This window comes from Macaca fascicularis, chromosome 14 (assembly GCF_037993035.2).
Source record: "Macaca fascicularis isolate 582-1 chromosome 14, T2T-MFA8v1.1".
Lineage (NCBI taxonomy): Eukaryota > Metazoa > Chordata > Mammalia > Primates > Cercopithecidae > Macaca > Macaca fascicularis.
In genome coordinates, this window is record NC_088388.1 from 92026251 (window position 1) to 92049342 (window position 23092).

Below are 23092 nucleotides of genomic sequence, written 5' to 3' on the forward strand. Positions count from 1 at the left end.
TGGGTTTCTTTTCTTTTTTTTTTTTTTTTTCCATTCATTGCAATGCATCAGGAATTGTGGGATATCTGCCAAATATCCAGTAGCACCAGCACCATGGGAAGCTACAAAAGAAGCACTCGGTAAAATGGGCTTTCGCATGCCAATGCGTACAGGGACCTGGCGGGTAAGACCAATGAACCAGTGGGTAGGAACAAGAAGCATGGAGCACTCTAGGTCTCTAATTTACCTCTGTTTAAAATATTTATGCTTTTCTATTTACTGTAAGGAAACAATGTAAGCTTGATGATAGATGGCAATTGATTCTACTTCGTCATCAAGAATGCAGTGGGGAGAGGTGGGTACTGCGATGTCCTGCAGAGCCAGGACCCCATCTAAGTTGGGTGGGACTGGCATCCTTTATTAGGTTCTGGCTATAGTCAGGATAGGCATACCAGATCTCCAATTTTTCAAGAGAAGCCAGACATCAATATTTTTATGAGATCTTTATATTTCCAATTGTTGGCCTCTAATGAAAATATTTAGACATTACCTTAGCAGCCGTAATTCTGTGGTCAAACAAAATTGGTGTAATTCCCTGAAGAAACAGACCCTGACCTTAAATAAGTTGCCATATGCCTGGATGTATAAGACATACATACTAACTTGAGTATGAAATGAAAATATATCTGGTGTGTAATGGGTACTTAATATATGTTCAACCTCTTCCTCTTTTTCCCATTATAAAACAGTATTTGTGTGATAGAAAACAAAAGTCAGCAATAGGCATTTCATATCTTTCCTACTCCTTTCTAAGAAGGGTCAATTTCCTTCCTCCAGTTGGAGAAGAAGAGAGACCAAGAAAAGCAGCACCAAACATTTGTTTTGCCAAAGAGGTTGATGGGTAAAGAGGTCAGTAGAGGGCTACATTTCTCTACTCAAAGACGGACCCACAGACAAACAGTCTGGAAAGGAAGAGAAAGACTGGGGCAAATGGGAGAAAAAGCAGAAGATGGAGATTCAGGGCAGGGGCTGATGGGATAGGAACTTTAGGAAAAGACAGAGGATGGTTTAAAGGGGGGGCCTTAAATTATTTTGCCATGTGATGTATACATGACACTCTGCCCTGTATACCCAAGACATTTAAAATAAAATCCACAGTGCTCTTTAATGCATCTGTAGTCATATTTGCATTTGCTTTAAGGTGAGAATGAGACAGCCAGGTGGGTTACCTGAGACTGTGCCCCAGTGAGTGGTCATGGCTAAGGATGACAAAGAAGTGCTGACTGCACTTAACCAACTGAAAACCAAGGAACCCAAGGTCTGACAACAGAATAAGACATTTGACCATAAAGAGATGCCATACAAAATCCTGGTCCTAGAGTTGGGTATTGTAGCAAGAAGAGAAAGCTCATTGAGGGGCGAGGGCGGAGCCTGGGAGGAGGTGAGGATATGCTTGGTGTATCCTAGCCTGGCAGGTATATGGAGCCGTTGGGGTGAGCAGAGGTTTTATGTTCACAATATGTCTCCTTTTCATGTTAGAAGGGGGGGGTCCTGTGATATCCTCAACTGTAGCTTAGCTTTCAGTTCTGGTCAAATGTATAAGCTTGCTTCTCCGCTCTCAGTGTGTCAAAGCCCTGCAGGGAAGACCCACAACATCATGTTCTTAGAGACCAGACTATCAGACATAGCAGCACCAGGTTTTGAATTTTAGAAATGATTTTTATGTGTGCGATGGCCATTTGTAGTTACACTGGCTCTGCATGGGCTTTTTCACACCTGTGGAGTGTGGGTACAAGACACTGAATTCAGGAGCTAGCTAGTTCTGCCGAGGTAGTTACGTGTGTGAGCTGGGCACACAGCAAACTGTCAGTTGAGGTTCGATCTGTTTGTTCCTTTATTTTTCTGAGACAGTCTTGCTCTTTTGCCCAGACTGCAGTGCAATGGCACAATCTAGGCTCACTGCAACCTCCACCTCCTGGGTTCAAGTGATTTTCCTGACTCAGCCTCCCAAGTAACTGGGATTACAAGCGTGCATCACCACATCCAAAAAATACAATTTTTTGTAGAGAAAGGGTTTTGCCACGTTGTCCAGGCTCGTCTCGAACTCCTGGCCCCAAACAATCCACCTGCTTCAGCCTCCCAAAGTTCTGGGATTACAAGTGTGAGTCACTGTGCCCGGCCGATGGAGATATGTTCTAACGACGGGTGGGCCACCTAGCTCAGTGTGTTGCCAAGAGTAAGAGAGAACAGAGGTGGATTGGAGGGGCTGGCAAGCCTGGTTCCAGCTCTGGCTTCTGCACAGGCTATAGAGCCCTGGGCAGGACAATTAATTAGTCTCCAGGGGCCTCAGTGTAAAATGAGAACATTCATTCTCTTTGAGAAATCTCTATACTGTTTCTCATAGTAACGTACTAATGCATATACCTATCAACAATGTGTGAATTCTGTTTTTTCTACATCCCCACCAACATTTTTTTTTTTAGTCTTTTAAATAATAGTTATTGTAACTGCGATAAGATGATATCTCATTGTGGTTTTGATTTGCATTTCCCTGATGATAAGTGATGTTGAACACTTTTTCTTTTTTTTTTTCTTATTTTTGTGGTACTTTGTTATGTCAGAACATTTTTTTCATATACTTTACTTGTTGGCTATTTGTATGTTTTTTGGTTTTTTCTTTGAGAAATATCTACGTACGATCCAGAAATCTCACTATTGGTATTTATCCAAAAGAAAGGAAATCGGTATATCAAAGGGATACCTGCATCTCATGTTTATTGCAGCACTATTCACATTTGCAAAGATATGGACTCAGCCTAAGTGTTCATCACTGGGTGAATGGATAAAGAAAATGTGGTGTATACACACAATGGAATATTATTCATCCATATAAAAGAATAAAATCCTGTCATTGGCAGCAACATGGATGGTACCGGAGGTTATTAAGCTAAGTGAAATAAACCAGGGACAGAAAGACAAATATCGCATGTTCTTACTCGTATGTGGGAGCTAAAATAGTTGATTTCATGCAGGTAGAAAATAGGATGATAGATACCAGAGGCTAGACTCTGGGAGGGGTGTGTGTATTTGTGTGTGTGTGGCAGGGGGTGGTATAAAGAGAGGTTGGTTAATGGGCACAAATACATAATTGGATAGAAGGTGTAACTTCTAATGTTTCATAGCAAAGTAGAGTGACCATAGTTTAACAACAATGTGTAGTGTATTTCAAAATAGCTCCAATAGAAGACTTGAAATGTTCTCAGCACATAGAAATGATAAATACTAGAGGTGATGCATATCTTGAATATCCTGACTTGATCATTACACATTCTATGCATGTAACAAAATATCACATGTACCAGGTACTGCGTAAATATGGTCGAATATATGTGAATAAAACAATTTTTAATGAAAACATTCTGGGCCGGGCGCGGTGGCTCAAGCCTGTAATCCCAGCACTTTGGGAGGTCGAATCGGGCAGATCACAAGGTCAGGAGATCGAGACCATCCTGGCTAACCCAGTGAAACCCCGTCTCTACTAAAAAATACAAAAAACTAGCTGGGCGAGGTGGCAGGCGCCTGTAGTCCCAGCTACTCGGGAGGCTGAAGCAGGAGAATGGCGTAAACCCAGGAGGCGGAGCTTGCAGTGAGCTGAGATCCGGCCACTGTACTCCAGCCTGGGCGACAGAGCAAGACTCCATCTCAAAAAAAAAAAAAAAAGAAAACATTCTGGCTGTGGCCTTGAGGATTAAATAAGACACAAATCTGAAAATTCTGGAAAATGTAACAGCAATAGCTATTGTTTACCAGTGCTAACTAGGAGCCAGGCATCTCACTTATTCCTCATAACGTCCTTGTGACGTAGGCATATTTATCCCGATTTTTATAGATGTCCAAACTGAGGTACAGAAAGTTTATACAGCTCATCCAGGGTCACAGCTAGATCTGGACTTAACTTCCTACAGTATAATACAAAAATATATTTTGCCTTTGTCCCATGTTCCTGACCCAGAGCTCCTAAAACCCTTGGAATTTCCTGAGTACTAGGTATGTCTTTTGTTATTCATAAGGAGGAGATTCTTTTGATCACCCCTGAGTTTATCCTAATGAAGTGACTTAGGGTATGGCCCCTAGACAGCTTAGGATGGGGCTTTTCACTAGAAATAACGAGTCATTAGAGGATCAGAACTTTCAGCTCCATCCACAGACCTCCAGGATGCCTTCGCATTGGGTGGTACAGGGATGTTGAGGAGCACTGGAGACTGAGCTCTATAAAAACTCTTGGATCAGTATACCTGGAGAGCTTCCATGTTGGTGAACAGATCAAGGTGCCAGGTAATGGTGTGCCTGGAAAGAAGCTCTGCACACCACACACACACACACACACACACACACACACACACACACACACACACACACACCTTGCCCTGTGCAACTATTCCTTTTGGCTGTTCCCGGGTTGTAGATTCTAGAATAAACTGGCAAACATTGAATTACACATAATTCATATGTAGATATATTTATATATTTAAGTATGTATGTATTTATTTGCTAAACAATTGATTCTGGGCAGTGGGTGATAACAGAGAAACACTGACGGATCTTCCTTAGGGTCACTGTATCCCGAGGGAAGAGTCAGACCCTTCTGCTTGAACATTGAGCTGTTAGATTAGATTCAAATCTGAAATAACCGGCACAGCAACTCCCATTCTGATTCCCCTGAAGGGAAAGAGAAAGTCAGGAAAGGTAAAGATCATGCAAGCAGCAGCAGAGAGAACATGCCTGCTCTGACCCTGCCCAGTCTGGCTCAGCTACAGGATCGCCCAACTGGTTTCTGCCATGGGCATGTGCTGGGAAATGTGAGGGAGGCTGCCCAGAAGCTGGTGGCTTTGTAGTTGTGTCTTGTTTTAACTCTTTTATTGTAGAGCGTCCTTCTTTCCAGGCCATTCTTCACTTCAGGGAAAGATTAGGGCAGCTTCACGATGCTAGGCAGTGGTGTATTTTTCTAGTGATCTATATAAACCATTTTTTTTCAGAACTGACAGCAAGAACATCTGGAGTCTTACTCTATTTTCTCTCAGGGTTCAACCTACTCAACATTGTTGAGTTTCCCTATATTTCTTATGAGGTAAGAAGGGTCCAGACATTTTAATATATCCCACTGCAAGAGTAAAATAGCCCCAGGTTCTGGGATGGGGCAGCCTAGGTTCCAATCCTAGCTCTGAAACCACTACCTGGGCAACCTTGGGTAGGTTTCTTAACCTGTGTAAATCTCAGTTTCTTCACGGTACACAGTAATATGTTACATAGAGATGAGAGGATTAAACAAAAGAATCCAGATGTCCCCTATGCGTAATGCAGAGTAATTACTAGATATTAACTGTGTGCTAGTTACTGTTTATAGCATTATTAAAAGTGCTTGTCAGCCATGCTACAAGCTGATTACCAAAAGAAAATTTTGCTTATTTTCTTTGTATATTTCATACTGAAGGAGTAAAAGCTGTCACACATTATTTATTTATTTGTTTATTTAGTGACAGGGTTTCACTGAGTTGCCCAGACTGGAGTGCCCTGGCGTGATCACAGCTTGTTCAGCCTAGACGTCCCAGGCTCAATCAAGTCTCCTGCCTCAGGCTACTGGGTAGCCGGGACCACAGGTGCATGCCACTGTGCCTGCTAATTATTTTATTTTTTGTACAGACAAGGTCTCACTTTGTTGCCTAGACTGGTCTCAAACTCCTGGCCTCAAGTGATCCTCTGGCCTCGGCCTCCCAAAATGTTGGGATTACAGGTGTGAGCCACTGTGCCTGGACCTCATTACACACTTAATAAAATAGATTGCATAATGCCGCTGGTCACTCATCAGCCACTAACTTTGGCAATTCACTTCTCTGACAGTCTGTTTCCTTCTTTTCTAGCTGGGCCAATCACTGCTGCCTCCCAAGATATCCTGGATGAAAGATGTTTGGGAAAGGTTTGAAGTACTCTCTGGAGTAAAAGGTGTTACTGTTGGGATGCATGACAATGAGCTTCTATGGGCAGATATTAATTTGATTTGAACTTGGGATAGGTGTTGAGAAAAGCAGTTCTGCTCAATTTTTAAATCCTAGGATACTCTGTAAGCATTCATAATGTTGATTTATTTCTTTGAGAAACCGTCTAGAAATCTTGAAACTCTCTTATTTGTCTTTTCCCTCTCCTTCTCCAGAGTTTTATTTTCTTCCCATAAAATTTCATTACACTGTTGGCAGCAACTGTTATTTTTACCTATTGTACAAATAATCGTTTTAGTTTATATTCAGGCACAGCAGTGTCTGCAATGCAATAGTTTACATTACAGTTCACTCTTGGTGTTGTACATTCTTTGGGTTTTGACAAATGTATAATGACATGTATTACCCATTATAGTATCATATGGAACAGTTCCTCTGCCTTAAAAATCCTCCATGCTCAACCTGTTCATCTTTCCCTCACCCCAAACTCCTAGCAACCACTTATCTTTTTACTGTATGCATAATTTTGCCTTTTCCAGAATGTCATGTAATTGGAATCAAACAGTATGTAGCCCTTTCAGATTGGCTTATTTCACTTAGTAATATGCATTTAAGGTTCCCCCATGTCTGTTCATGGCATCATGGCTCATTCCTTTTTAACACAGAATAATATTCCATCGTCTGGATGTGCCACACAGTTAGTTTATTTATTTACCTATTGAAGGACATCTTGGTTGCTTCCAAGTTTGGGAATTATGAGTAAAATTGCTATAAACATCGGTGCGCAGGTCTTTCTATGGACGTTGATTTTTCAACTCACTTGGGTAAGTACTAAGGAACACAGTTGCTCTATGCTATGGTAAGGGTATGTGTTGTTTTGTAAAGCATCACCAAACTGTCTTCCAAAGTGGCTGTACCATTCCTCCACCCTTTTAAGCCACAGCCTGGCCAGCCATGCCAGGATGTAGAATTGACTTCTTAGGCAGGTTAACATCCCAATTCTTTGTGCCTATCTTGAGATATATGCTATTATGGACAATCACGTTCCAAGGCAGCATAGGGCAAATTCCTATGTTTCATGCTCAGTTAACCAAAAGTGTGTTATTAGAGGGTGTGTCTGGATGGAGGCAACTTATGTGTCCAACTCACCTATTGCTATGTTGTCCTGTGAAAGCTGAGAAGTGCCACGAAGTGTTTCCACCTGTAAGACAGGGAAGGCGTGGCTGTCTCTTCTTCCTGAAAAAGCCCCTTGGCTTTCACACTGCCCATTGGCGTCTCTTTCCCCTTTCCTGTTGCTCTCCTGCAGACCTGTTGGTCATTCCTTCTCATTCACTGGGGATTCGCCTCCTGACTCATAGTTTTCCTTTTCTCACCCCCGACTTCCTAATATCCACCCCCGACTTCTCAGTTCCTTGACCTTCTCATCTCTAACAACATTTTTCTCACCTTCCACCAGCAACCCACTCCCCATAATCACCCTCAGAGCCTTCACAGCAACAGAATCTACACCCCTCAGACATCTCAGTTTCAAACAACTCACCCTTTCAGCACCACGACTTACATTTCCTAATTCACTCACCACACATCTTTGACATCACAGGGCCTCCAATCTCTTGACTCTGCCATTGTCTCACAGCCCATCAGCCCCTCTGTTTTCTCATCACCCCTCATTAACTTAAACCCCAGGATCCATCTTCTCACCAGGCCCCTGAACTTTCTTGTTATTTGCTCCTACGCAGCAGACCCCAATCCTAACTGAAATTCATTCACTCTGCCTTCTCCATGCCTGTGCCAAGCAGCTCCAAGTTGCTGATAACAACCACTGGCCAGGCTGAGTGGCATCATTTGAAGCCATCATCTCAAGCTGCAGGGGGACATTCATGCTCCTGACACACCTGTTACACTTTACTAGTTAATGTTCCCAGTTTCTGAAATGCTCCTTCATACCTTTTTTTGTCTTCAAACCTCCCACACTGTTCCCCTGAATCCTGACTAATGAGTAGCCTCTAACTCCCTGAGAATACAGAAGCCAGACAGGAGCTCTCTTATTTCCTCACACCAGTTTAGAAGCGCATCTGAATTTGCATCTGGCTTCTGATTGCTTTCTACTACAAGAAAGCAAGCCTCCCTCTCCTAACAAATAATATTCCTTCCTTGGGTTTGGGATGAGCTCACTTTAAGGAGTTCTGGATTAGCTCACTTCAAGGATGAGCTCACTTCACCTCTCCCTTCCCTCTCCCTTCCCTTCATCATCCACTCACACTTCTGCCTCATCAGCCCCTCCCTCTGCACTGCATCCTTCTTTCTTTTTCCCCCCCTTTTAAGGGAGAGGGGCAATATAATTTATGTAAAATAACACATGTAAAAATAACAATCCAGAAATCATTTGGTGTTCGCTTCTCAATACCCACCCTCAAATGTAACCACTTTTCTGATTTCTATTAGAAAATATATTAATTTTTCCTGATTTTGGACTTCATATACTTGGAATAATATAGTACATATTTTTTGGTATCTGGCTTCTTTTGTTCAATACAACATATTTGTGATCAATTCATGCTGTTGTGTAGGTCAATCATCTTTATAGCTGAGAGGTATTCCATAGCAAGGTCATACCACAATTTGTTTATCCGTTCTTCTGTTGATGGAAATTGTGGGTGTTTCCAGATTTGAGCTCCTATAAACAAGGCTGCTCTGGACGTTCTTGTGCACGTCTTTTTGTGGAAATATTTTTCCTTTTCATTTGGAACTTCTGGTCATAGAATAGGTGTATGTTTAACTTTATTAGGAGCTAACAGACAGCTCTTCAAAGTGGTTGTACCATTTTGCATTCTCATAAAAGCACTGTATGAGAGTTCTGGTTGCTTAACTTCCTCCACAAATTTAGGATAATCAGTCATTTTGATTTTAGTGATTCTAGTGGGTGTGAAAAGTGCTTAGGACAAACTTGGCATAAGATTATCCCCCAAGAGAAGTTATCTATTATTATTATCACCAGATCACGACTCAAGCACTTTTAATAAAGGGCACCCGAGTTCCTTCTTTATTGTAATCATGCCTCACTCGTTTTCTTGTCCTAACCCCTCCAAAAACCACATCACAACCCCCAATATTGGCCATACATCTATTTAAGTATTATGTGTAAATATATATTGGTAAATATACTAAAATATTGGCTTTATAAAGAGGACCAAGTAGAGACATCACTAATGTCCCCCGCAATACCCAGCGAGTGCTCGGAAAATGGCTAGGTTCCTATTTTTCTGCAGCTCCCTAGAATACAAGTCTACACTACTATGTTCTGGGCTCTGTCCCCACATCTTAGGAGCTGCATTCTCTTTCGAGCTGCACAGCCCTGTGGGACCTCAAACCTTGCCTTGCTTAACAACTGATGGGAGGTCCCGACCATCAGCACCTTCTCCAGTCTATAAACCTGGGTTGGATGTTCCTAGCTGGACACAGCTTCTCTTGGGGACGCTGTAGAGGAAATCGGGGTCTCGGGTGTAGTTGTGTACCGAGGAACAGAGGCTAGACGCGCTCCGCGGCCTGAGATGAGCTAGGCACGTGCTGGGGGCGGGGTGGCAGAGACAGCTGTGTGGTCCCAGCTGTTCCTGAGCGCACCGCTGAGAGACGCACTCCTTTCTGCAACGGTTGCACCCCAAGTCCTCCTCCCATTCCTATATTTTTCTCCATCCCCTGCCCACGCTTAATTAGTTATCTCCTCCAGACCCCTCCCCACTGGCCTCCTCCCTTGCACACGGGAGCTGGGTAGGGAAGGGAGCGCCCGGCTCAGTACTGCGCGAGCCCTGCGGCTGTCCGAGGCCGCGCGGTGGCCAAAGCGCAGCGCGGGAGAGTCTGCAATGTCAGATAACGGCTCTTTCGCCAATTGCTGCGAAGCCGGCGGGTGGGCAGTGCGCCCAGGCTGGTTGGGTACTGGCAGGGGGCAACCCTCCAGGACCCCTCGACCTCCTTGGGTGGCTCCCGCGCTATCCGTGGTGCTCATCGTCACCACCGCCGTGGACGTTGTGGGCAACCTCCTGGTGATCCTTTCCGTGCTCAGGAACCGCAAGCTCCGAAACGCAGGTGAGCACCATTCCTGATGCTGGGTGCTGGGGTCGGGCCCTTCCTTGTCCTCTGGTCTTGTCCCTGACCCGGGGATATGCGCTGCCTTTTCCCTCCTCAGCCCGGGCTCCCCTTTCCCTTCACTCTAACCTAGTCCCTAAGTTTGACTCTGCACTCAAAAGTTAGGGTGAGTTCTGCCCCTCCGAAATGCGACTGCCCAGGATGCACTTGGCACAGAGGGAATTACGGAAAGTTTTACTGGCGCGCTTTTTGGCGCTGTGGGAACCCACGCTGCTGGATGCCATCGCTACCCGTCGCGCTCCAATGTGTGCCTTTCCAGAGGTGCCCACATCAGGCCACAGAACACCACTTGTGCTTGACACCCCACTTCCTTCCTTGCCAAGCACTGTAGCTTTATGTAGTAGTTGCTTAGAAAATCCTTGCTGAAAAAATGAGTTAATCAATGGAAGCATTTCAGTAGGTTTTGTGTCAAAAACTTATCTCCAGGTCATCTGAAGACCCAATTCCAGTGGACAGAGTGTAAATGCAGAAATTGCAGATTCTGCTTGGACTGCACTAAATTGCTTTGAAATATTGTAGTCTTTTCTGAAGACTGGGAATTCCTGGGATTAACTGTGAAAATTAAAGCAATGGCTTGGCTAAATCGTGTTGCAAACCTGAAAATATTTCTCCTATTTCAATTCACTCTCGTTTCAATATTCCCCTAGTCAGGTCTTCAAAGAAAGAAAACCAGAGTGCGGGAGGAGGGGTCGGTGTCTGAACTCTCACCCTCACAGGTCATGGGGCATGCTGACCATTTCAGCCTAGGAGGGAGCTCGGTGACCTGTTAATTTTGCAGTCTCTCAAGTTGGGCCTTGGGGGCAAATTCAAATATTAGAGTGAATTAAAATGGAAAGATAGCAGCAGAAAAACAATTGTATAGCTTAAAAATGCTTTTTTAAGGAGTCAGACCATTTTTAGCAAATGGTAATATCTATTTGGTGTGGTCTGTGACTCTAGGATTTTTTCTTTTTTTCTTTTTTTTTTTTTTTGAGATGGAGTCTCTCGCTCTGTCACCCAGGCTGGAGTGCAGTGGCACAGTCTAGGCTCACTGCAACCTCCGTTTCCCAGGTTCAGGGGATTCTCCTGCCTCAGGGTCATGAGCAGCTGAGATTACAGGTGTGTGCCACTACACCCGGGTAATTTTTTATGTTTTTGGTAGAGACAGGGTTTCACCATGTTGGCCAGGCTGGTCTCAAACTCCTGACCTAAATCAAGTGATCCACCCGCCTCAGCCTCCCAAAGAGCTGGGATTACAGGCATGAGCCACCGCGTCCGGCTGACTCTAGGATTTTTATCTAAAAAAACAAACAAGAAACTGCTCCAACGGTGAGTATCCAGCCATCAAATGGGAAACATAACATTATGAAGAAGAAGTAAGCTTTCTAACTCAGCCACTTCGGTAGTGGTGGCTGTTTTCTGGAATACATTGTTCAAAATATTGTGTCCTTTGAAGAAAAGCTTATATATTAGGGAAGAACAGGTTATGATTAGAAAACTGCATTTAATATTTTTGAGACATTGTCCCTTGCAGCCATCATAAACATTCATTCCCTGAACAGGGAGGCAAAAGGGAGACAACTCCTGGCTCTGTGGGGGAGAAATCGGCCCTCCTGGTTCTGACATTGGCCCCTTCTGTCCCTGACTTATTGAGTATTTAGAGCAGGTCTGTCAGGCCGTGGCTCCCTACTCAGTAATTTGGATTGCCCACCGTGAGAAAGGTGGTTGAGGGAAGTAGGAGTTGCTTCCTTCTGCTGGAAGGAGAAAAGCACCCCTCCCCCACTGCCTCCTACAAAGGGCTGGGCTTTTCTGTGATCCTGGCAGGGTCTACAGAATCCTTCCCAATTTGAGAGCGTCACTGGGGAGGGTCATGAGCATGTTCAATTGCTGGCATATCCTCTCTTCTATCTTTCCTACCTCCCGATGTGTCTGCTACAGCCCAGCACCGGAAAAATAAATAAATAAATAACACTATATCTAAATGACATCAATTCCTGCCACTGCTACAGTGTTGCAATTTAACCAGTTCTTATGTGACCACTGGCTTTATTGGTGATAGTCACAAACAATTGTAGTACTGACTTGAACTAAATGATCTCAGCAGAGTGAGATTTCAAAAGGTACTTAAAACCTACAGCACCCATTCTACTCTTAATCAGGCCTTGTCTTACTGAAGAGTTTGGATTTACTTTAAGAAACGTTTCTTCAGTCCTTTCCATACTGAAGTCTGGCTCCTTAAATCATTGGTATTAATAACTTAAGTCTGTGACAATGAGAATACATATATTTCCGATAACCAAGATGCAGAGCCCATATTGAGATCACAGCATGTTTCCCAGGAGACACCAGTATCCTTTACTTGCCTATCACAAACCCATCCCCTGCGGAGCAGCTCTGTATCATCCCTAACAGTGTCGCTCCTGATGGCAGGGTGAGTGGTTACATTAATTGTCCTTTTTTTCAGGGATATCCTATCTGCGGCTTCGGTTGCTGTATGTGGTGGGTTGACTTCAGAGATAGCACTAGAGAAAGGCAGACAGGGAGGAGTGGAGGCAAGGTGGGAGTTAGGGTCAGAGCACTGACCCAACTTAAAAGGTAAGGCCAAATGTGTTCACTCTTTGCTACATTCTCAGTGTCTCGCACAGCCCATGGCGCTGAGTTGGCACCTTACGCTTGTCAGAGGGCGCTTCCCAGGGACTTGCCACACTTTGGACTCTCCTGAGAACAGTTGAGAACTTTCCCTCCTGGGCTCGTCACTGCTGCCCTGACCCTTGAGCTACACCTCGCTAATATTTATCTCTTGCATTTTTGAGCTGTTCTTTTCTCTCTTCTGGAAACTTCCTCCATTTTACACACACACACTATACACAAAGTCTCCTGTTTTAAAAGAACAAAAGACTCTTTTCTTGACTTCATGTCCCTCCTAACTTCATCACTACCTCTCTCCCTCCCTTTTCAGTCAGACATTTTAATGTAGTTGTGGACATCCACTGTCTCCCATTCCTTCCCATTCATCCTCAGTCCTCTGAGCTCCATTCTCTGGAAATGTTCCTCTGTGCTGTGTGTGACACTGAGGGCCACTCCCTCTGTAGGACCTTTCATTTCCTCGGCTTACCTGGTGCTAGTTTTTGGATTTCCTTTTTCTCTTCATCTCTCGGATACCTGTGCCCTGAAAGTCACCTTTGGTTCCTCCTACTCTTTCATGCCACATGTCCTAATGATTTTACCTTCCACTATTTCTCAGTTTCTCCCTTTCCTGCCTCCTTATTCTTACTGCCCCCATTTCATGCCTTCATCATCTCTTGAGCAAACACTACCCACAGTGCTCGAAAGCTTTTTCTGCTCCCTCCTCCAGCCGCTGTTACCACTGCCAAGATTTGCCCTGTCTTTAGTGGCTGCCCTCCATCTCCAGAACAGTGTCCAACTCCAGAGCACAGCTCCCACAGCCATTTGTAGCTGGCCTAGCCCACCTAACTTACAGCCTCATCGCCCTCCTCTCACTGGTGCCACAGTGAGCTGCTGCCACTTCCCAAAGGGTCTGCACTCCCTGATGTACTTTCTCAGCCTCTTCTGCCCAGTCAATAGCTGCTCCTCCTTCAACCCCTTCCCTAACTCCCCGGCAGGATTATCAATGTAGATGATTAATACCATGAAGGGGATAGTAAGTGTCTCCTTTGTTGGGCTTCTCAGATACCTGTGCCCTCCCCAGTACAGCATCCCCCTCACTGTACTATTGTTCTTTGTCTCTCCCCGCTGGACTGTGCACCTGTAGAGAGTAGACACTTTTAGTCAGTTTCTGTCCACAGAGCCAGACGCATAGTTAGAACAGAACACATCTCTGATGAGACAAATTGGAAATAGACAAGACACCAGGTAGTGGGGGAAAATTAATTGATTTTGCTCCATGAGCTGGGATAGACCTCAGTTACAATACTCAGCACTGCATAAATAATCAATATGGGTTTTCATGAAACTGAATTGCTTTGAGAACAGCCCAAAGTAATCTCACTTTAAGCTGACTGTTGGCACCTTGTGCATGAAGGCATGCCTGATCTGTGATTCACCTGTGTTGCTAAAGTTGCTCAGCAGGTTCCAACCATGCCATGGTTGTACCCTAGTGATTCCTCTCAGGCAGTTTGCCCCTGACATGGTTTGGCTGTATCCCCACCCACATCTCATCTTGAATTCCCACGTGTTGTAGGAGGGACCTGGTGGGAGGTAATTGAATCATGGGAGCAAGTCTTTTCCATGCTGTTCTCACAATGGTGAATAAATCTCATGAAATCTGATGGAAAAAGAGAAGCTCCGCTGCACAAGCTCTCTCTCTTTGCCTGCTGCCATCCACGTAAGACATGACTTGCTCTTCCTTGCCTTCCACCATGATTGGGAGGCTTCCCCAGCCATGTGGAACTGTAAGCCTAATGAAACCTCTTTCTTTTGTAAGTTGCACAGCCATGGGTATGTCTTTTTTTTTTTTTTTTTTTTTTTTTTGAGACGGAGTTTCACTCTTGTTGCCCAGGCTGGAGTGCAATGGCATGATCTTGGCTCACCGCAACCTCTGCCTCCTGGGTTCAAGCTATTCTCCTGCCTCCGCCTCCCAAGTAGCTAGGATTACAGGCATGCGCCACCACACCCAACTAATTTTGCACTTTTTAGTAGAGACAGGGTTTCTCTATGTTGGTCAGGCTGGTCTCAAACTCCTGACCTCTCAAACTCCTGCCTCAGCCTCCCAAAGTGCTGGGATGACAGGTGTGAGCCACTGTGCCTGGCCTTGGGTATGTCTTTATCAGCAGCATGAAAACGGACTAATAGGGCCCCTTTATAATACAGCCCCTTTCTTGGTCTGGCCCGAGGTTGCCACTTTTAAGCTGCCTGTAATATGCAGGCCATGTAAGAGAGCTGAGAGAACCATGTCCTCACTGTAACATCCAAGTACACTCCATTATCAGAGAGGAAGGCATAACAACACCAGTTATTCCTGGCTCCATAGGCACACCCACCTTAGTTTTCCAAGTAACCGTCAGAAGCTATGGTCTGACAATGGATTTTTGTGCTGCAAATGGGTTAAAGAGGCTGTCTGGGAGGTTTAGTGAATGCACAAATTGGCATTTCTGGGGTACGCTGATGATTGGTAAAGCAGAAATATATGAACTATTTGATGTTAAGATTGCCTAGGAAAGCATGGAGGATTTGCTTGCTGAACACACAGATCTTTGTCCAAGGTCACTCTGTCTATGCTGGCAAAGCTGCCCCTCCTCCAGGCCCCCAGTGATGCTGAGAATTCACACCATCTCCTATCCAGAACCAGTAACTGCCTGGGAGGTTCTTGGTGGGAATATTCTGCCTATGCAGGTGCTTTGCTTCCCCAGTTAGATTAGAAAAGAACTGTGGCCCCTGTTCCTTGCCTCTGCTCTTCCAACACTTGTTGACTGAGGCAGCCAATGATGCTTGGTAAGGCGTGTGGTTCCGGACAAAGGCTCTGGAAGGCCTAGAGGGAAATGCTTAATAGGCCCACAGCCCCTACCCTCCAGGAGTTCCAGGATGAAGTGGAGCCCACTCCATCCAGGCTTCTATCCTACCACCGACCATTCATTGAGATATCACTTGGCGTCAGGTGTCTTTTGACCTGCTCAGCATGCAAGACCAAACTGGGCTACCTTGGACTCCTTCCCAAATGTTTCTTGAGCTGTCCAACTTTGCATTTCAGCTGTGAATACCTTATTGCCTCTTCACTGAGCAAAAATGAACAGTTTTTAAATCCCATCATTATGTCTTTAGCTGAATAATCAGGAAAGCTAATAATCCTCTTTAATTCCTTCCACGTAACTCTCAGTAACTCAAGGGATAAAGGCTTTCATGTTTGACTGTCTTTATATCCAGAAAGCTGGATTCTGCATTCGGATACGATATACCACAAAACTCAGAGAATACTGAAAGCTCCTATTGGCTCTTACAATTTAAAATACTTACTGCTGGAGGAGTAGAAGATAGAGAATTGGGAAGTAAAGCCCCAGTTCTTAGGGAGTTTACCATCTAGAGGGAATGCCCTACTTTCTTCATCTTCATCTCCCTACTACTTCTCACATCTTATCTCACAGGGATCCCAGTCCCACCTTATGAGCCTCTTTCTTGACCTGTCAGTACAACTAATAATATAAAACAGCAATAACAAATAATAGCTAACATTACTAGGTGCTTATTATATGCCAGATTCAAGTCTCTTTCCTTTAAGAGAGAGAGAAAGAGAGAAAGAAAAGGAAAAAAAAGCCTCCACAGTCTCCCATCAAAGGGATAGTCCTTCCTAAGCACCACTCTCTGTCTCCTTCTCTTGAAGGCAACACCAATAAAGCAATCTCCAGGGCAAAATTGGATCCCACAGCACTCAATAGAATTTTCTCTTGTTAATGTCACTGCTGACATCCTAATTGCCAAGTCCAATGAGCACTTTTCTGCCCTTTCTCACTTTTGTAGGTGACCAAGAAACTCTCTACACCTTTTCTCTTAATTCCCTTGATGTTTCTTTTCTTTGGTTTTCTCCTCTTCTTGTTCTTTCTCAATCTTTCTGTGTTATGGCTATGAGCAATTCACACAAACTGGGTTTCTTTATCTATAAAACAGAAATCATGCTATCAACCTTAAGGAATTCTTGTGAAAAACAATGGAGTCCATTTATGTAAAACTATACTATCAACTTTACCATGTTATATCAATTGTTTTGTTGCTATTAAGTGTAAAGTAATAAAATGTTACCTATCAGAATTTCAAAATGATCTCTTTTGATGGTTATTGAACAATGTTTTGTAACAGCATCTTAGTTATTTTTAAAAATGGATGTTTCTTATGTTTTTAAATATATTTTCTTATTTTAAGTGACTGAAGTACCCCCGTATATATCTGTGTACTCTATTAATCAGCCATTTTTTATTTTTTAATTAAATTAAAGTTAGATTTCAACTCAGCTCCTGTATGATTCATCCACACATCCTAAGATTTTCATAAATATGTGACTTTGGAAGAAAAAGTATCTGCTCTCAAGAGATTTGGGAATCTAATTACGAGCTTACAATGAATGCATTGTTTTAGTGTTTGTTTGAAAATCAAGTTGTGAATAAATTATATGGTCAATTACTTCAAATGCCCATCCCCAGAACATAACTAATAAGAATATCTCACATTAATTTGGGGATTATTATTTCTCATAACCTTTCCCATACAAGATCTCATTTAAGGTAAACAGCCATTCTGGGAGTGAGGAGTCCTGTTGCAAAAGTCTTGGTAATTTTGTCTGGCTCCTTGGTGAATTGTCCTGCCTGACCAGCCCCATATCCTGCCATTGTCCCCAGTTCCAAGTTGACTCACAAATTCCCCACTGTTCCCACCACCTTGTTCTGGCCTTTCTTCCAGCTCTCACCACATTGAATGGCTACTGTTTCTCTGTTGTTTCCCCAACAGGTCCATGGGCATCTCAATGGCAGGGGCCACGTTTTTCATCCATCACTGTGTCTTACTTGAATGTGGTAGGCACTCAATAAATCTATTACACATTATTAAACAGATGGAAGAGTGGAAGAAGACCTCAAGGCACAGAAAGTTTAACACTGTTAGAACACATAGATCATCTGTTGACTTCCCCAATATAACCCTCTTGGCACCTTGTTTTTATTTGTTTAATGGTCTTCTCTAAGAGACCATAAACTTTGTAAGGGGAGGTAGCCTGTCCATCTGGCATAGTCACAGGCAGAACCTAGTATATACGCGCAATATTTGTCACATAAATGACTTGATGATTCTCTCTTTCTATCTTGTCTTTTAGCTCAATGACCAAGGAGAATTTATGTCTAACCAAATTTTTCTTCTGAGCATGGAGGGTGAGCACAGAGAAGAGGGGCAAGGGTTACAGGGAGCTTTACCTTCCAGAATTCTCCTATCTGACGAATATTAGATAGCTCAGCACTGGCTGGCTCTTTCCTAGATTACCAGGTCTCCATTAAGAAATACTTTTTCCAGAAAGAAAGAGAGAGGAAGAGAAGAGGGAGGAGACTGTGATGGTTGTGTGTGTGAAAGGATGCACTCTGCGTATGAATCCTGGAAGGGGATTCCACGTTAGTGAACAAAGCCCTGTTGTCAAAGCCTCTCTCCACTAATACACCCTATCTGCTGGAGGCAGATGGAAACGAGTCACGCCAGGGCTCGTGACATAAATATTCATTATGCACAGGGTGACTGCAGTGCTGTGTGCATACTGAGTGATTTCTCACCTGTCTGGGGAAGAAGTGGATGGAGAACTGGATCTCCCCTTGACTGTCATCCACATAGAACCTGGCTCCTTACAGATGGAAGACAAAACACAAATTTTACTCACCTAATTTGGAATTGTGCCAAGAAAGCCTGGAGACAGTGGGATGTCTGGGCAGATGAATCTGCAGCAGGAAGTGGTTGATTTCAGCCTTTTAGGAACAGCCGGAGTAATAGGGGATAGTAATTGAATCACTTTCCACGTGGAGTTGAATGTGTTCTTCTTACTATTTACAAGCTGTTTGCCAGCCTCTGGGGCATTATTAGGGGATAAGCCACATTAACACAGCAGAACTTAACTCTGCCTTCCCAGGGAAACAGCTGGCAGAGCTGGCACCGGCTCCCAGCAGCTCTTGACTTTCTCTGCTCAGCTTGCAAGTGCCAAGAGCTTGTGTGTTGCTGGGCTAGGTGCCCAGTGGGTCCTGTGGAGACCCATCTTCCTGTGCTGGAGAGGAGTGACTCTCTTCACAGAACCAACCCTATGAGTGTGCAGGGGGAAGTGGTGGCAGCGCTTCGAAAGAAAAGAAGGGAGCTCATGAAGGAATAGTCACCCAGAAAGGAATGCGGGAACTAGCCCAAATTCACTCGACCAGAAAGTGGCAGGACTCAGATTATCCCAGGTTGCTCTGACTTCAGCACAACCCTCCAGATTTCAAAAGGACACTTAAAATTCTAGGAGACAAGGGCTCCTGATTCAGCTGAAGCCAAGCAATGTGAGAGAGGGAATCTCTCGTGTTCCTGGAACCAAATGAGGTCTGTGTAGGTGAGTCAGAGATGGAGATCCAGCAGTGGAGACAGCCAACGGGCTGAGAATTAAATGAAAAGGCACGAAACCCCTCCACATCCCAAGCAGGTCCTTGTTGCACATTTTTTTGCCTCGCTTTACCAGCCAGAAAGGAAATGAGGCCATTTTTAACCCATGAAGTAAATAAATCTGTAAATAGTAGAGTAGGTAGGAATCCAGCAATTCAGTCGAGTCATGATACTCCTTCACCATCCAACCTGCTAGACAATCTTGAGACAGGGAAGCTCACTACTTCACAAGCACACTAATTGTCCAGACAATCTCCTTTCTATCCATTTACATCCTGTCTCCCTGGTTTCCTAACCTAGCTGTGGACACCGTAGTGTTATAGTTAGGTCTTGAGAACTCCCAGGACTCCAGTAGACTTGTATGGGTTCTGAGTGGGGTTGACTGCATACCTCTGAGGACAAAATAGGTCCTTCGTGAAGGCTGCCTGAGGGTCTTTCAGGTTCCCATCTCCATACGGACCACGCTACGGGAAATCTTTGAGATGGGGTGAATGTGGGAAGGCTGGAGGCAGTCCTTTCCGTACCCTTGTGGGTAAGTCCAGGTATGGCATCTACTTCACTTGAAGGGCTGACTCAGGTGAACTCCCAGCTGGGTGGCTCTCAGCCTCCCTTTTTCTGTACCCTGTGGAATCCATCCACAGCCTGGCCTCTCCAATTGCTGTGCTTTGGGGGCTCTTTCCATCCGCCTGACCCTCTGGACCCCTGAAGCCATCACAGCCTCTGTGGCAATGGGACAGACACATGGTGGCCGTGGAGTTTCCATGTCCGTGTCTTTGCTGACTTGGGAGTTACTCCTTCACACCATCCCAAGCCACCCTCTGCATTCAGCCACCCTAAGACCAGAGGCTTCACCATGTGGCAAGAGACCAGAAAATTTTAAAGACATGCCCAGTGCACACTGCATCACTCAGGGCCCCTGCTGGAGGGAGAATCTGTTATCTTTTGGGCATACAGTAGGTATTCAAAAAGTACAACACTTGGTGAATGAGACAATTGGCATTAGTGATGGAACTGCTCACACTGTAAGTTTTGTATTATCCGAACTTTTAGGTTCTCGGTGCTCTATTCGTGAGTCAGTGTTGGTTTTAGAATGCAAACACTTGAGGAGCAGAGATTGTGTTCTTTTGGAGTAAGCCCTGCCTCCACCCTAGGACTTCAGCTTAGAACATGCCTGAATCATATTAATTGATGGGTGTATGGTTTCCTGAGGCTCTCTCTGGTTGACCAAGCTTGGTGATGTTAGAGAAAGCTCCATTCAAAGGATAATTGCCTAGATAGTCCAGAAAGGCTGCCATGGTGCAGGCAAAGCAGGGAGGTCCCCCAGAGGCTGTGAGCTTAGGAGTGCTGACAGCTCTTCCTCACCCCACAGGGCTGGGGCTCGGTGCCACTACTGCAAGTGTCTGTCAACATGGCCACAAGGCTGGGAGTACTGGCCCAGACAGGGCACAAAGGGGAATACCAGAAACACGTGGTTCCCACTCTCAACACCTTTCTTCTAGCCCAGCTGCAAAATGCAATTCACATTTACAAAAGCCACTTAAAGACACTTAGAAAGTAGCCTGTTAACCAGTGGGGAGAAAATGCAAAAGGAGACCACCAGAGAGATGTGTAGGGAGGTGAGGGAATGAGAGGGAGGGATGGTAGTGATGAGAAATCCACACTCCTGACTTTCAGACTCGCCGCCTCTGAAATCTTTGCTGGAGCTTCAATGATGCAAAGCCCCTGAGCATCTGTGCCTATCATGGAAACAGCATGTGTGAGCACCTGTCAAATCCCCAAAAACTTTGTATCATTAATTCTTACAGCTATACTATGAGGTAGGTATCACTGACCCTAGTTCACAAATTAGGAAAATGGGGTTCTGAGAGCTTAAATAGCTTGCCTCAGTCATATAGCTAGTGAATGGCAGAAATGCATCTGAATCTTCAGTTCTGCACCTCTAGGAGCCACTTTGTTTCCACTCACGTTGCCAAAAGTAACTTCGTGAAGGGTAGGATGTTCTACAGAATCTAAGTTGTGGGGTCTTGTGCTGACTGTTGCTCTGTTTGCTGCTTCAGGTAATTTGTTCTTGGTGAGTCTGGCGTTGGCTGACCTCGTGGTGGCCTTGTACCCCTACCCGCTAATCCTCGTGGCCATCTTCTATGACGGCTGGGCCCTGGGGGAGGAGCACTGTAAGGCCAGCGCCTTTGTGATGGGCCTGAGCGTCATCGGCTCTGTCTTCAACATCACTGCCATCGCCATTAACCGCTACTGCTACATCTGCCACAGCGTGGCCTACCACCGAATCTACAGGCGCTGGCACACCCCTCTGCACATCTGCCTTGTCTGGCTCCTCACCGTGGTGGCCTTGCTGCCCAACTTCTTTGTGGGGTCCCTGGAGTACGACCCACGCATCTATTCCTGCACCTTCATCCAGACGGCCAGCACCCAGTACACGGCAGCAGTGGTGGTCATCCACTTTCTCCTCCCCATCGCTGTCGTGTCCTTCTGCTACCTGCGCATCTGGGTGCTGGTGCTCCAGGCCCGCAGGAAAGCCAAGCCAGAGAGCACGCTGTGCCTGAGGCCCAGCGACTTGCGGAGCTTTCTAACCATGTTTGTGGTGTTTGTGATCTTTGCCGTCTGCTGGGCCCCACTTAACTGCATCGGCCTCGCTGTGGCCATCAACCCACAAGAAATGGCTCCCCAGATCCCTGAGGGGCTATTTGTCACTAGCTACTTACTGGCTTATTTCAACAGCTGCCTGAATGCCATTGTCTATGGGCTCCTGAACCAAAACTTCCGCAGGGAGTACAAGAGGATCCTCTTGGCCCTTTGGAACCCACGGCACTGCATTCAGGACTCTTCCAAGGGCAGCCATGTAGAGGGGCTGCAGAGCCCAGCTCCACGCATCATTGGTGTGCAGCACCAGGCAGATGCTCTCTAGCCTGGATCTGAGGCACACCAGCTGCACGACAAACTCATGAAATGGTGAGAGTGAGTCTGCTGCAAGGGTGAGACCAGGCAGCGTGCTGGACCACACTGTCCTGTTGGCATCACAGCCCCAAGGCTGGGGGAACTTCATGCTGGGACAAGGAGCTCATCAGTACCATGGGTTCAGGCTGATCCAGGAGATGCTCACAGCCACGGGACCTGGCAAACACTCTTGGTGGTGTCTTGGGGACTTGGTGCACACAAGACCAAGGAAGGGACAGAATGAGGAAAGGCCTGGGGCAGAAGAGCCCAACTCCTTCTCATAGGTGACCCTCCTCTTCCTGCCTTGGCCTCCTGGCTACTTTCTCCCCTTCCCCCGGGCGTGGCAGGATCTCTTCCTGTTAGCAAGGATGAAAGAGAGAGGTCAGTAGGGCTGGAACTTGGTAACTCTGCAAGGGCCTCAGGCGGGGCAGGTGCAGAGGGCAAGCATTCCACACTCCCCCATTGACCTTCCTTACACACACACACATATCACACACACACACATCACAACCACACATGCATCACACCACAGACACACCACACTATGCACACATAGCCACCATACCCCACACTGTACACATACATATGTTACACACACATAGCCACCACATCACAAACAACACTGCGTGCGCGCGCGCACACACACACACACACTCACACTTCTCCAGCATCTGGAGCACAAAGTCTGTTTGAACTCCCTTCCTGGTTCCATCACGTTCAGGTTGTGTGATTTGGGGAAAATCTCTTAACCTCCCTGTTCCTCATCTTAAAGTGAGGATCGTGCTGTAGTCAGCCTCCCAGGTTGTTGTGAGGATTCACTGAGATAATACATCTGCAGAACTGAGGACAGTGCCTGACATGTGGCCAGCACCCAGTAATTATTAGCTTTTGTTATTATAACTACATAAAATGAAGGAGGAAAGTCATATACAAAGAAA

General features: G+C 45.3%; 1 protein-coding gene and 1 long non-coding RNA gene across 5 annotated transcripts in view; one reads left to right on the top strand and one right to left on the bottom strand.

Annotated features, from left to right (window-relative positions):
• The window catches only part of LOC102120636 (uncharacterized), a 55016-nt gene extending 36138 nt beyond the window's left edge, over positions 1-18878 (bottom strand). For both annotated transcript variants that reach the window (XR_006692186.3, XR_006692185.3), the window contains exon 1: positions 18457-18878. This is a non-coding gene — a long non-coding RNA (uncharacterized lncRNA). The remainder of the gene's footprint in view (positions 1-18456) is intronic.
• MTNR1B (melatonin receptor 1B) lies at positions 9764-22877 on the top strand. 3 transcript variants are annotated; one of them, XM_045371192.2, is made up of 2 exons: positions 9764-10055; positions 21260-22875. In XM_045371192.2, exons 1-2 carry the CDS (start codon positions 9833-9835, stop codon positions 22123-22125), a joined length of 1089 nt encoding a protein of 362 aa, XP_045227127.1. In that variant the 5' UTR covers positions 9764-9832; the 3' UTR covers positions 22126-22875. The 3 variants fall into 3 exon arrangements, with proteins under 3 accessions (XP_045227127.1, XP_073871168.1, XP_073871167.1); XM_074015067.1 differs by lacking the exon at positions 9764-10055 and adding an exon at positions 10591-12689 and having other exon boundaries at positions 21260-22877; XM_074015066.1 differs by lacking the exon at positions 9764-10055 and adding an exon at positions 19581-21019 and having other exon boundaries at positions 21260-22877.
• The last annotated feature ends 215 nt before the right edge of the window (positions 22878-23092 follow it).